The 14,964-nt window shown below is 46.4% G+C and overlaps 1 protein-coding gene across 1 annotated transcript; it reads right to left on the bottom strand.

Moving 5' to 3' along the window:
* Positions 1 to 905: 905 nt before the first annotated feature.
* On the bottom strand, positions 906 to 14,196 carry CLDN16 (claudin 16). The gene is made up of 6 exons (XM_074962861.1): positions 14,077 to 14,196; positions 13,256 to 13,538; positions 8,228 to 8,330; positions 4,397 to 4,561; positions 3,273 to 3,464; positions 906 to 2,499 (listed from the first exon to the last, which is right to left on the bottom strand). Exons 2-6 carry the CDS (start codon positions 13,397 to 13,399, stop codon positions 2,360 to 2,362), a joined length of 744 nt encoding a protein of 247 aa, XP_074818962.1. The 5' UTR covers positions 13,400 to 13,538; positions 14,077 to 14,196; the 3' UTR covers positions 906 to 2,359.
* Between the last annotated feature and the right edge of the window lie 768 nt (positions 14,197 to 14,964).

The raw sequence follows: 14,964 nt of genomic DNA on the forward strand, positions 1-14,964 counted from the left end.
TGCCATTTGGAAGCATTAAGAACAGGTTAAAAAACACAGATGCATGTAAAGCTCACAGCAAAGACTCCTAGATCTTGAAAAGCAAGTGACGGTGATATGCAGTGGGATCCAGTGTTAGCGATCATCAGAGACCAGACCTCTTCCTAAAGCCTGTTCCTATTTGTGCCTCTGCCTTTTGCCCCTCATTTCCAGGAGGGACGTTATCTATATCACACAGATCATGATCTAGCAGGCCTATCACCTAAGCTCCTCCCACCGCCGTGGGAAAATCCTGCAGGAGGGGACTGGAAATTACATGTGTTTCGCAGTGTGCGTTTCATTTTGGTTCTAAAATGTTTAAGTAAAACTGTGCTCACTGGATCCACATCCTCATTCTAATAAAAGCACCAGAGCTTGGTGCAAATAACTCATGAAAACAGGTGGGGAGGGAAACACTCTATTTAAATATATAATAGCTCACCTTACCTGATCACTCTCGTTACAGTGTGTAGAATCATAGAATATCAGGGTTGGAAGGGACCTCAGGAGGTCATCTAGTCCAACCCCCTGCTCAAAGCAGGACCAATCCCCAATTTTTGCCCCAGATCCCTAAATGGCCCCCTCAAGGATTGAACTCACAACCCTAGGTTTGGTATGGTAACACCCACGGTTTCATGTTCTCTGTGTATATAAATCTCCCCACTGTATTTTCCACTGCATGCATCCGATGAAGTGAGCTGTAGCTCATGAAAGCTTATGCTCAAATAAATTGGTTAGTCTCTAAGGTGCCACAAGTCCTCTTTTTCTTTTTGTGTATACAGACCTCTGCATCAGCAAATTGTTTAATCATAAGCTGTCACAACAAACTATATTGTTTACATGGGTAACTGAGGCTGAGGAAAGTAACGAGAGGGTGGAATATTACAGGCAAAGAATGGGTAATACAGATTTAATTGTTTTATTACAAGACCATTTTATTGGGTGTGCTGCAATTGGAAATCAGTATCTACTTACAGGGAAGGAAATAAACTAATCAAAGGGGTTATTTACAAACGGTGGGTATTTTCCATAAAGCTCTGGTCTTTATACACCTAAAGGACACTCATCATGTCCCTTGGACCCAAGAGAGCCGTTCCAATAGTCAGAGGACGTGCCCAGCACCTTGTCTCGATGGGGGTAAAACTGCATTGCTGTCACATTAGCTAACATACGCCAAACACATGCTCTAAAACTCTTGGCTAGACAAGGAGTGTCAGCTTAACACCTGCTAAACTGGGTGAGTTAAACTTGGGATCCCACCCACCGTCTGCTGCGACTAGCAACCGTGTTGAAAATTGCCCTGCCTACACTGGGATTTTAACTTGTGTTAGTGAATTTGTTAAAAACACCATTTTTTTCCCTAATAAAGAAAGGCCTACCCATGCCCGACATAAGGGCTGTAGATTTCATGCCCAGTAAAATAGCTCTGACTCGGATAAGGAAGTGTTTTGATTTAAAGGGGGTTCAGATCAAAGGGATTTTACAGTCGGTTATATCAACTCCTAGTCAATCCATTCATCATGAGACAAGGCCAGTTTTGCATCCTCACCCAAGTTGTCCTTGTGTGACGCAGGAAGGGAATGGCTAAGTACTGAATTAGGATTTCCAGAGCTGGGCAACAGAGAATCCTAAATGGGTTGACTGATCAGCTACTCGACATTGGGTGAAGAGGTTTGCATTTCGCAGGGCAGAATGAATCTGAGCAAACAGCATTTGCTCCAGCTGGTGATTTGTGGGCAAGCCCTAAGGCACAGACGGCAGGGGAGGGTGCAGGTTAGTACAGCCCGTTCCCTTCTGTACTGATCTGTTGTTGCTGTCAAGGAGAGGACACGCCTATGTCCTGGCTACATGGATTCCAGATGTCGACCTGGTGGCCCATCCGCCTCTCAGCAGAGGCTCATATGTGTGGTCCCCCTGGTCTGTCAGCACCTTATCACACACGGATTAGCTCTGTGATTTACCCCCCCCGCCGCCCTTATTGTTTTGGTTTCTTTATACAACATGTAGGTGCCAGCAAAGAGCTGATTTCTTTCTACTCACAGTGAAGTCAATGGACCAAATTCTGACTGAGGCTGAACAGCAAAATTAATGGAATTCAGCTGGTATTTAGCACCTCTCAGAACGCAACCCAGTGGGAGTCCTGCATTCACGATCCTTCCTGGAAGCTGCTTTCTTGCTTTGTTTCTGAAGATGATGATTTTATTTCAAGCCCCCATACAGGCCATTCTGCACGTATCTGTGAGGCGCGACTTAGCATCCCACTCAGAAACGCTGCAGGCCAGGCCTCTGAATAAGCAGTTCAAAATAAAAGCAGAGCACTAATCTCCTCGTTTCCCGCGCCTCACACTCTGGTGTCCATTGCGTACATTTTGGCAGTCGCTGTCTGAGACGATGGATAGTATGTGTTTGCCACAGTTGTTCCAGTGGGGGAATACATCTTCCTCAAGGAATTAGAGGAGTAGAACCTCCCAGAGCCAACATCTGTGTTGCAAAAGGAAAGAAAGAGGAAAATCTGATTAGCAATGACCCAGCCATTTCCATCAGCAAAGTGACCTCAGAATACAGCATGATGATGCTTCCAATTTGTTAATAAGGTCAATCACAACATTGCGCTTTACGCTTTGATCTCATCTTCCATCTGAGAATCTCAAAGCACTGTACAAAGATGGGTAAAGTATTATTATCCCCATTTTACAGGCAAAACGCTGATGCACACTTAACCATCGCACATGATGATGCTAGATAGGAGATTAAGTTTTTTATATAGACTCTGTGATATTGGGGACTGGGCCTTTAAGGGCTGAGCTTCCCAGACAGAGCACCTGGGCAGGGTGCTGGGAAGCTCTTGTGGTTTTGCACAGCCAGTTGGAAGGAAACAGACACAGAACACAGCAGATCTCTTGCGAGCACATGAAGTACTGAGTGATCCCTAGACACCACATTCTCCAATGCAGTCAGATCAGGAGTGGTCCTAAGGTAGTAGCCTCTGATAGGCTGCTGGAGGGCTATAGGAAATGTGTGAAGAATCTTGGTCCTGTTCGAAACTGCTAAGGGTCCACATCCCAGCAGTCAGAACCACACTGGTATTCTCAGCAGTGAGTTCAAGGGTCTAATGGACACACAGACTTGAGCTCTCCTCTCTGTCTCAGAGATGCCCCCTAAGCAACGTTCTAGCACTCTGGGCATGTGTAACAGCTCCCAAGAGATTATTAACCTTGTCTTTACTGTGTTCAGTTGATGCTGTTGGGTCTTACCTCGGAAGAGATACACGCAGCAGGTGAGCACAGCCCCAGATAAGAAGCAGCCCAGGGACCCAGCCATTCCGAGCCAACAAGACCAGCCAAACTTATACTGGATGCCCAGAAACACATTGTGCAAAACCAGGGAGGAGCGCTCCATGTACACCTCGAGGGCATACCATACTGAGCCGATAAGGCCTGGGAAGCCTGCAGGGCAGGAGAGAAGAGCACCAGAGAGAGCTGTCAGACAGGTCAAGGTGATTACCGCGACTATACAATTCCTGGAGTATACTCTGCCATCTCCTAACACTCCCGTTAGCTCCTGCTGACTTCATCTGGTGTGTCCCATGTGTACTCAAGGGCAGTTTATACTCAATGGGTTTGCTTTCTCAGACGTGCTATGGACACTCTAGCTGGTTGACATCTTTCAAATTTTGAAACCTTTACTTAAAAGTGTGTTGGGGGGGGGATTATATGTCTATGCAATTTCCCCCCCTGCCCCACCGTCCCTTGTTTATCAACTTGTAGCTGATCTGGAGGAAATTGCCAACAAAAATGTTCACAAAGGGCTTTTAGATTAGCTCTAATACGCACTGGGCCATACAGAAGAGGATCTCTGAGCACGTTATAAGCACATGTATACATAAACCTCCCAGTGATTGGCATTAGATTCTTTATATCTGTGGATACAGTGAAACTGGGAGAGCTTTTTTAATGTTGGTGCAACTCCAAATAGATAAAGTGACTTTGTCCACAGTGAGCCAGTGCTATAACTTGGCATCTATTTATCCTAGTTACTTCTCTGGCCCCCATCAAGCTAGTATCTAAGAATCTCACTCTAATATTGTGAGCCCCAGAATACCCCTGTTGTGAGGCTAAGGCAGGGCAGTGCTATTATTCTCATCTTACGGATGGGAAACTGAGGCACAGAGAGGCTAAGTAACTTGCCTAGGGTTACAAAGGAAGTCAGTGGCATAGTAGAGAATTGAACTTGGTCCTCTGGGTAGTGACCTAACGATTGGACCATGCTTCCTCTCAGAGCATGTGTCTCTGCCCACTAAACTACTCTCACTCCTTTGCACTAATTATTTATTTTTAATCGGGCCATCCATGATCATGTGACCGCACTGGACAAATACCTGCTATGAGTAACGTAACTCCAGACGCGAGACAGATGCGCAGCTTGATGGTGGGCTCGTCCGTGAGGAATTTGACACAGTCAAGTCCCAGGAGCAGGAAAGCGAATCCAAACCCCGCCAGGATGTCTGCTGTGATCATCATGGCTCTGGTCAGCACCAGCTTCACTGCAGAACAGGGTAGGGGATTGCAGTGCAGCAAGGAGATACAGCCAGGATCCTAAAAGCTAAAGAACTAGGGGCACGTCTACACTACCATGTGAGTCGAGGTAACTTACAGCACTCAGGGGTGTGAAAAGACCCCCGCCCCAAGTGACACAAGTGACAGCAACCTAAGCGCTGTCCACACTGGGGACATAGCTTCCGTCTCTCGCAGAAGTGGAGTAATTACGCTAACAGGAGAGCGCTCTGCCATCGTCACAGAGTGTCTTCACCAGACACGCGCATTGAAATCAAAGCACCGGGGTAGCTGAATCTCTCCAGAAAGGGGAACTGCGTGAAACCTTGGGTCTGGTGATCAGCTGACATCTGCCACTTCCCAGCCACATTTAATCCCCAAAAGAGAGTGGCTGTTATGCAGCACTCGAAAATGATTAAGTGACCCAAGTAAATTTCACCCCATCTTTTGGATAGCATCACAGTGTTAGGCCCCACCATTGAGATGTCACACCCTGGATTACGGTAGTTGACAGGCCCGCTTTGATGCTAGTTATCTGTAGTCTTGTTTGTATATTGGACATTAATAAAGAAGGCCTCTTCCCCCTGCTGGTGACACATCCCCAATTAATCCCACTGCACTATGGCTAATCTAACCATAGATGCTTCAAGGATAAGAATGACTGGAAGATGAAGAGATACTACTGCACAGGTGATTCATGTAGGTCATGCAATAGTCAAGTGCAGATGATCAAGGGCATACCAATAAGGAACAACTTTACACTGCCCTGGGCATGGACAAGAAGATCTCATTAATATCAAAAGCTGCTTCTAAAAGTGTTTTTGGGTCCAGGGATTTGGTTTGGGCTCATCCGTAATTTTTAGGGGATATTACCTTGAGGAATTATTACTGTGTGCACGGGTGGGTGGTAGTATCTAGATCAGTGTACGGTGCCATCATCCTCTCTTGTCAAAAGAGAAATTCAAACAGAAGAGAACGCCCAGCTGCCTATTCTCCAGGGCTCATTGAAATGTTTCAAAAGAAATCTGGTGGGTTTTTTAATTTGTTTTATTCAAAATTTTTTTGTGATTTTTTTCAATAACAAAACTTTCAAAATTAAATAGAAAATAATAAAAAATATTCCAAATATGTAATTTTGTTTTGGTAGGTAAATTCCCAGTTCTGTCCCATTTTTTCCCACAGGGAAGTGAAAAAAAAAGAGAATTTAGGATTTTACCCACAAAACCAAATGAAATATTTTGCAAAAATAATCAATTTTCTTCATACTTCCAGGGTTGAATTTGTCCACTTGCCTTGGGATTCAAAGTTGCTGTGAGGGATCTTTTCTCAAAGGCCTGAGGTTTCTGCAACTCTTTGGCATTGTAGGGTTTTTTTCAAAACCAGAATGAAATAGAGATGGAGTGAAAGGAGGAACCTCAGTTGTGCTTAATCTGTGTTATATAGGGAGGAATTACAAAGCCTTGGTAACCCAGGAAAGGCCCTGAATGATCTTTTCTAGGGGTGGAAGTGGATATCTGCTGGTTTTCTTCAATCACAAATACGTACTGGACATTGCTTGAGAAATGGACCACGATCCCAAGATTTTGGTGCATCAGCTTACATTTGAACTGAATTAACTGAGATGAACTCTGGATATTTCTGACTCCACATTCTATGTTCAGGGTCTCTGAGTGGTTTTCTGACACGCCTGTCAATTCAATCATCAACTACAAGCTCCTTTTCATTGATACATTTGTTTTCAAAGACTCTTCCCCATCCCTTTCAAGCCACGGAGAGGAAGCATGACCCTGCGGGTGCCATGAGCTTTGCTCATGGCCAAGGCTGAATACCAAAGCCCATTGAAAGCAACAAACAGACGCTCGTTGACTTCAGTAGCCTTGGGGTCAGGCCTTATTGTTTAAGGTCCTTGTACAACAAAATTCAAGCATGTGCTTAAGAATTTTGCTGAATCAGGGCCCCAGCTGTCTAAGTTGGCCCAGGGTTGGATACAGCCAGATTCTTGACTCTGCAGGTGGTGGAGTTGAGCTAATATTCTAGGAATATCTCCTTCTGCCTGATTTGCAGATCAGTGCCAGCAGTGGTCTCACAGGGGCCCCATGTCAGCAGAGCATTTAAGCATGTGCTTAGATCAATTGCTGTTCAGCAATACTGAAGTCCATGGGACGTACTTCAGTGCTTTCCTGTACAGGGCTGTTGTGCTGAGTTTTGGACATGGAGAAGAGGACTGGACTAGGTGACCTCTCGAGGTCCCTTCCAGTCCTATGATCTTATGATTCTAAGAGGCTCACTTGTCTGCCCACTGGCTAGCAGGGCAGCCCAGCAATAGCAGCAGTGTGAGACCAGAGAACGTAGAGGGGAACTGGGGAAGGTTAGCAATTCATCCAGTGGATGGGAGCAAGCACCAATGGCAGCCCTTTGCTGAGGCCCTTTTAGTGGGATGTGGAGGCAGCCAGAAACAGGGGAGAGGGCGTCATCTTGCCCTGAGCACCCCAGCCAGCTGTGCATTCCATGGAGGTTCTCCTGACAGACAGAGAAGGTGAAGCTGACCCTGTACAGATGGCCAGCGCAAGGCCCGTGCCCCACCTAAGGGTCTGTCTTCACAGCCGAGTGGATAACTGGAGTCACTCCTCTCCGGTTAGCTTAACTCGAGAGAAAGAAGCCATACTGCAAAATCCTGCTTGAGCTGTTTGTGTCCACACTGGAGCTGGCTCAAAGGTTTCAGGGGCCGTATCCCATGGTTCTGCCATAAGCTGAGCCACGGTACGAATTCTTTCCCAGTGAACTGTGGGAGAACTTGTCTGTCCTTTCGGGGCACACGTGGGAATTGTGGGAAGGCTTGGAGGCCTAGCAGCATTTGAGCGGTACAAGCCTGCGTCCACACTTCTGAACAGTCATGTTAGCGGCTGATGAGTTGTGCTCGCTCAAATGTTAGCTAGCCCCCATGACGGGCCGACTGGCTCAAGTTAAAAGCATCATCACACTCGAGTTAAGGATCCTTGTGTGTGGACAGGACTGGCATTAGGGAGAGCACTCGAGTTATAACTCATTAACTTTGCAGTGAAGACAAGCCCTAAGTCTTCAGGTTTCTAAGAGCATCAAATCAGCTTTACATTGTGAAATATGAAAAAAATCGCCTATGGAACCGGCCATACAAAATCTGTCCTTGGAAAGGGGGATGTTTGAAGCTCCTTCGCTGGAGGTTTCCCAAACGAGGCTGGATCGCCATCTGTAACAAACACTGCATCCTAGCAGGGGGTTAGACTAGATCGGGGTTCTCCAACTTTTTTGGCTGGGAACCCCTTTGAAAATATTTCAGGCTTGTGACAACCCCCCCCCCCAAAAGAGTGATGACCCCCCGCATACCATGCCACCCTTCCTTCTGTGCTGCTGCTGGGGGGTTGCTGCTTTCAGAGCTGGGGCCTGGCCAGCAGCTGCTGCTCTCTGGACACACAGCTCTGAAGGCCTCGGGCTCGCAGCCAGAGCCCTGGCATGCGTGGAGGCTGATAGCTCGCAACCCCACTCCTTAATAACCTTGCAACCCCCCAGTTTGAGAACCCCTGGATTAGATGACCTTGTGAATACTTCTAACCCTATGGTTCTATGATTCTGTGTTTTCTACCTCCACAGTTTGTGATCGAAATCTGAAGCATACGTACAGGGGTGCTCAGCAAATATAGAGTCATAGTCATCACAGGTCTGAATCCCATCGAACACGTTGGTGACACATTCCCACCACAGGCCACGGCACTTCGTACTCACCTAGAAGTAAAAAAAGCAGGGCGTGAGCAGACCCAAATAAAACACCAGGAGCCAGAGGAGGGAGCGTGAGGGACATTTTAGCCCAGCGAAGTCAATGGCAAAACTCCCATTGACTTCCACAGGGTCTGGTCTTCATCACTGGACGATTGCTCAGGTGAAAGGGTTCAGTGTACTGAGACCACTCCCTATCATGCTGACCCGTATTGTCTCATTGTTTTCTTGTGCTCCCCTGTCTGCCGCCATCTGTTGTCTCTTCTCTTACGCTTAGATTGTAAGATCTTTGGGGCAGGGACTGTTTGTACAGTGCCTAGCACAATGGGGTCCTGGTCCGTGCCTGGGACACCTAGGGTCTACAGCAATACAAATCATTAATGACAATCAGAGTTTTGCCATTTCCAGAATCAGGCCCCCGGCTGGTGGTTACCGACATGCCTGGAACACACATGGAACTGAAAAGTCACTGTATAACTTGATTCTGAGTGAACATTGCTTTAAATTAAGAAGATTCTGCCCTGTACAATTTTACCTCTCGCCACCAGGAATTTGATAGGGAAAAAAGTCCCCTGGCTTGTGCTTTGGGGTTTCATGTTTCAAAATGAACTTAGTGGGAGCGACAGCGGCTGGACTGACATCCCCAGGGACTGAGGTCCTCTCCTGAGTGCATGGACAAGGTGGCCAGCAGCAATGTTGGCTTCCCCCAGGCTGCCTTTTTGCCCTGGGACCAGAACTCGGGTTGAGGTCATTCACCATTCCCAGCCCCCTGAGCCTTCCCATCCAGCCCTCCTTAAGTCAATCGAACACGGAAGATATTTCTGTTAGCACTGTAAATATGCCAACAGGAATTAAGCACCTCTTGTGTATTCTTGACATTGCTCGTACATATAGCAGGGAGCTGGGTTAACGTTTGTGCTACCTTGGACTCGAGTCTGCATTACGGCTGCCAAATAAATCCCAGCCTAGTTTAACAAAAGAGTAACTCCTGTAGGAAAGAGGAACAGTACCTCTTGTTTGGATGTTGAGACAAATCTATTTTTTTGGATGGCAGCATGCGTCAAATATCAGCCTTAACTGTAGTCAGATAATAACAGGTACCAACCCAGTTAATAGGACATGTTACACAACTTGTAATCTCTTGAGCCAGGGGAAATGATACCACACTATACTGAAAGAGAACACTCTGTACATCTATGGCTGGGTATATAACCTACCCCCTTGGCGTAAGACAGTACCTTACTAGTTTTCGTTACTATTACACACTGGACTGAGAGTTTAAATGTTGGTTCTGTCAGTTCAACTGGTCCTTTCCCTCTAGCATATTAGCTAAGCCATGGTCATTTAGGCTACCCTTAGAAGGGGTATATTGATACTCAAGTGCAATGCTTTACACTTAGACACATTCCATTTCATATTCCACCTAGTGTCAGAGAGCTTAAGGCCAGACAGGACCATGAGATCATAGGCCAATAACTTGTGTTAGAGCATTGCAGCATCGCAGTCCTCAGGATGCTAACCTGTTGCGTGCCGCAGGCAGAGAACAGCAGAGACCGAGGCTGCCACTCAGCCAGCTCATCCTGAGAACAGCCACCGCCTACAGTCAGACCCCCGCACCCCCCCAACTTAAGTGTCGCCTTCAAAATGAATGATTTCAGATAGACCTATACTCCAAATCTAGAGCCCTGCAGGGCTTCAGGACTCACGAGCTTCCACGGAGAATCCACACCTTTATGTGCAAAACTCGACCCTGGGCCTGAAATCTGAACCGAGCCCTTTGCTAACCCAAGAGAGCTCAGTCAAAGTTTTGTGTGTCTTGGTGTGTTTTGACTGTCACCCCCCTCTCCTGGCCCTGAATTCATTCAGACAGCAATGGCAAGGCCAAAATACCATGAGAGAGGCTCCTGTCTACCCGCATTCTTCCATGGTGCCTCTGACCTCTGCACTGCCTTCCCTGACTGTACCCATACGGCCACTCCCCACTCCTCATTCAGATCTCTTCCCCAGGTTCACCTCTGCTGCAGTGCCCGTACGGAATGAGCCATCTAACCCTGGCTCGGTTGAGGAGAGCATGGGGCTAATTGGCACTCTATTGTAAGGGGCCTGTTTCATCCTTGGGCTACTCCAGCTTTATGCTGGGGTAACTCTGTTAACCTCCTTCACTATATTGTTCTCCCTCGACCTCTCCTGTGTTGTCGGTCTTTTCAGCTTGTCAGTTAGATTGTATTTATCTAGGTACTGACAGAGCTGTCATCACAACCGTCCCTGAGCGCCTCCCTGATTAATAAAGAGAATGGCAACCAAACGTCTCTGTCTGCAGGGCAAAGGCTGTGTTCACCTTATATGTTTGCACCATTTTTAGCAGAATGGGGCCCTGGTTCTGTGTTGACAACTCCGCTCCTCTGGCACAAAGGAAATTTCTACCATCAGCATAAAGCTCATCTGGGCAGCAAGACAGAACTTCCTTGGGGACCGGGCCAAGACTGTGGAACAAACTTCCCAGGATCTAAAACTCTCCACCTTCAGCTCCTCCTGTAAGATGCATTTCTGACATGTCTTCTCTAACATAAACATACAGCAATGCATGTCTCTAGATCTAGAGAGCATTTTAGAAATGACAAACACAAAACACTGCACTACACACACTTTCCCCCCTAAGGAGAGGATGAGAGACCAAACACATGACAGATGTCACTGAATACATGGTTGGAAGGCTCTCAGATACTATAGTGATGAATATGGTAGAAGAACCTTTATAGAATACAATACAAATATTAATAATAATTTCTAACCTGGCTGAAACCAGAGAGGGATGACGTCCCCCGAGAGAGCTTTTTCTGAAGCAGTTTCCGGGCCCGTGAGAGTTCGGAGACCCGTTCAAACTTATCCCAAGTGAAGTGAGCCTCTAGTCCAGCAGCTCCCAAACGTCACTGGTTCATGTTCCACTTTCTTAAAAGATGGTTGTGAAGTGAATGGAGGAAACAACAAGCTGATGTTCCCCCAGTGGTACATGTACCCAGGTTGGGACCCCCTGCTCTAGGGTATTGCTATCCCAACCCAGCAACATGCGTGGTGAGGCGCACAATGAAGGAAACCTAACTCCAGCTCAAACTAACAGCCCTGAATAAAACGTGCTCAGGGATTCTTGCTGAAAACACAGCTCCTCTCCCTGCAAACCGAAAGCTGATTGAATGATTCTTTGTCGCCAGCTGAAACCAGGAGCAATGTCAATTTCCGTGCTCCCAGGCAATTGATCATTTACCTGCATGCCCATATTTAGAGAGGCAATAAGCTCATTAGGGGAATTAAGACGCTCATTCTATCAGGTATTAACGCTGGGGGCACTTTGCTGCGTGGTTTGGTATTCACGCTCAGGGCAGGTACGTGAGAATAGTGGCTACCATTAATCCAGCTCCGCGTTAATGGAGCACTTAGGGGAAACCCAGTTGGAGGGTGAAGACAAGGTTAAAAAGCCTTTTGTTCATGGGCTGGATCCTTTATACGAATTGTTTTATTCAAAACGAATTCAGTTCTGTGGAAAATGAATAGCGAGGCACAAAATAGTTATGATGCAGTCAATAGGTTTAGGTGCTTTACTGTAAACGGCTAGATTCTGGTGTCTCCCTGTTGTCTTTTAAACTTTCCAAGCCCCTTCAAATTCAAGCCATCTGCTGCTAGAGGCAAGGAGAGAAAAAGCTGCCAATGACTTCAAATTTCTCACATCTGCCTGCAATACATTTAAAAAAGAGCTAAAACAATAGACTGAAAATCCGGGGCCAGCTTTGGTATAGGTGGACCACGTCCATTTACACCTGCTGAGGATCAGTTCTGCAATGTATCTGAGCTTAATACTTAGACATGCTGAACATTATCATTTCGTTTCTTTCCACAGTATATATCTGTGAGCACCAATCACCATAGGGCCTAGGCCTTGAGGCTATTAGGGTTTGTCTTGTCAGGGGGAAAGCCACCCAGATCAGAGGTACACACCTACAGAGGCTGATCTATAGAATTCACAAAGCGAGGAGAAAACAACCAATCCAGAGTATCCATGTGGACTGGAAATGTAGGGCCAAATTGTGCTCTGTTACACTGATGCAAATCCAGAGGAAAGCTGTTAAAGCCAATGGGGTTATTCTGCATTTACACCACTGACGCTAAGAACAGATTCTGCGCTGTGAAGTTGGTCGCAGTAAGCAATTTGCTAGAGCAAATACCACTTTCCATAGTCATTAGCTGCTTTTCACCCAAGATAATAGGGGGAAAGTATGAGAAACAGCAGAACAATGATAGGTTTCAGAGTAACAGCCGTGTTAGTCTGTATTCGCAAAAAGAAAAGGAGTACTTGTGGCACCTTAGAGACTAACCAATTTATTCGAGCATGAGCTTTCGTGAGCTACAGCTCACTTCATCGGATGAAGTGAGCTGTAGCTCACGAAAGCTCATGCTCGAATAAATTGGTTAGTCTCTAAGGTGCCACAAGTACTCCTTTTCTTTTTTCAGAACAATGATGCTAGCAGGAGCCACCAGGGGCCTAATGCCTACACTCTCTCCAGTTTCTTGGCAGGGTCAGTCTGTAGGATTCCTGAGCAACCTGGCAGCTTGTTTTCTTACAGACAGGTAAACGGAAAAATCAGACTGCAGTGGCACTCGGCAGCCTCTCATGGAGAAATCCATTCCATTTACCACTGGCTCATTAAACTATTTCCAGCCTTTCGCTATAGATGGAGGTTCCCTATATCAATGTTGCCTCTGAGCGGGTTGTACCATATCCCCATCACCGCAGCAGGTGTTTTAGCCTCCAAAAGGCGGATCTGCTGGGCTCTCATGATGTGGCTTTTCATTGCCTGTCCCCAAGGAGCATGACTGTCCCCTTTGGTTTCCAAAGGAACGTTCCCATTGCAGTGCCTGGATCACCCTCATCTCAACCTTACCTCCAGTGAGTCGTCAGCATTCACCATCCAACAGTCTGTCCAGGTGGCTGCTATCAAAAACCCAGCAGAGAAGAAGGCGAAGAAACACGCGACATATTGGAGAAGATACCTCATCCCAATGAGTGTCCAGCACGTCCAGGGCATAAAGAACGCCACCTCTGGGCTCAGTTCACTGCTCCTGTCTTTCAATGGCCATCAAGCGAGTGAAGTTCCCTTTTCTTTTACAAAAACTAATGCTCAGCTGTACAAAACTTAATGTTGCTGCGAGAACAATACACACTGCCTGCAACCAAAGGAGAAAGGTCTGAGAGGTCATCCGAAGCAACCGAGCCCTTGCAGCCAATCAGATGTGTTCAGGTACAACTCGCTATGGCTGGGCAAAAGCAACTCAAGTTATGCAGAAAGTGCATGCAGGCAATTAAAGAGTCCAAAACTTCCTTGGAATGATGGTCAGGGTTGGTACAATTTGCAGCTTGTCTAAGAGTAGGGAAGTGGTAGAAAAGGAATCAAAATGTAAGCTTCAGGATAGAAGTTTTTTTAATTGCTAGAGATCAGGAAGGAATTTGCCTCTCTCTCTCTCTGTCTCTCTGTCATGTTAGAGCACTAGGCAATTGATAAGGTGCTCTTACAAAACAGGCTAGGTTTTACCTTCCTTTGAATCATCAGGTACCTCTTGGTCTCTGCTGGAGGCAGGATGCTAGACTAGGTGCACTAGTGATCTGATTCAGTATGGAAATCTCTGTTACCTTTAAAAGGAAAGAGATCTTTAGGAGACAAAAACCCAACGCGCACTTCCCCCACGGTGAACAGAACACCCCTACCTGGGTGAACTCAGATCTGGAGCTGGACACTGCAAATGAGTCAAATCAAAAAGTGGGATCCAAGTTCCGTGAGCTCGAGGTTGGTCACAATCTGAATTCAGACCCATATGATGGAAGGGCTAAATTCTTCTAAAAGCTTTTTCGTCTGCTCATCCTCTTCATTCGAAACTCAGGCCCCGTCTACCCTGTTTTACCTGAAGGATGCTATAGATGAGCAGACAGCTGGTACGATCTGGATATGAGAGAGAGCATGTCATTAAACCTGATTCTTTGAGAAAGAAAGTGGTTTGTATTCAGACTGTTAAAAATTATTTGCATTTTATGTAAGGCTTGTCTACACGGTGGCGCAGTCCGGACAGTGGAGATGTGAACTGCAGAGTGCACTAGCTCTAACTGTCCCATGGAGACCATGCTGGTGCAAACGAAAAGGTACGCAGCTCCTGTTTATGTAGTTCAGTTTCAACCAGGACTACGTTATGCTCACTTGGTACCTTTTAGTTCACGCCAGCAGGGTCTACACAGGCAGTTCGAGTGCTACACATTAGCACGCTCTACAGGTCATACCCCCTTAGTCCACACTGCGCCACAGTGTAGACAAGCCCTTTTTAATCTCACACGCCTGAGCAGACAGTTGAGAGAAGAGATCTGCTCGTTCAAGGTTCCTCACTCACCACCGCGTTACTCAAGGGATCAGAACACTCACAGTTAGGGCTGGAAATGGTTTTCTCATCCCGTGAGAATTTCTGAGGTTCCACAAAAACTATCCTCAATCAGGACAAAAGGTCAAACTTTTGAAAATTTTCACAAACCAACAATCTGAAAAAAAAAAATCGGGTCAGATCAATTGAAAAGTTTTGTGTCAATAATTACAAAATGTTTCTTTTTGAT

This window comes from Natator depressus, chromosome 9 (genome assembly GCF_965152275.1).
Source record: "Natator depressus isolate rNatDep1 chromosome 9, rNatDep2.hap1, whole genome shotgun sequence".
In the NCBI taxonomy this organism is placed as follows: Eukaryota; Metazoa; Chordata; order Testudines; family Cheloniidae; genus Natator; species Natator depressus.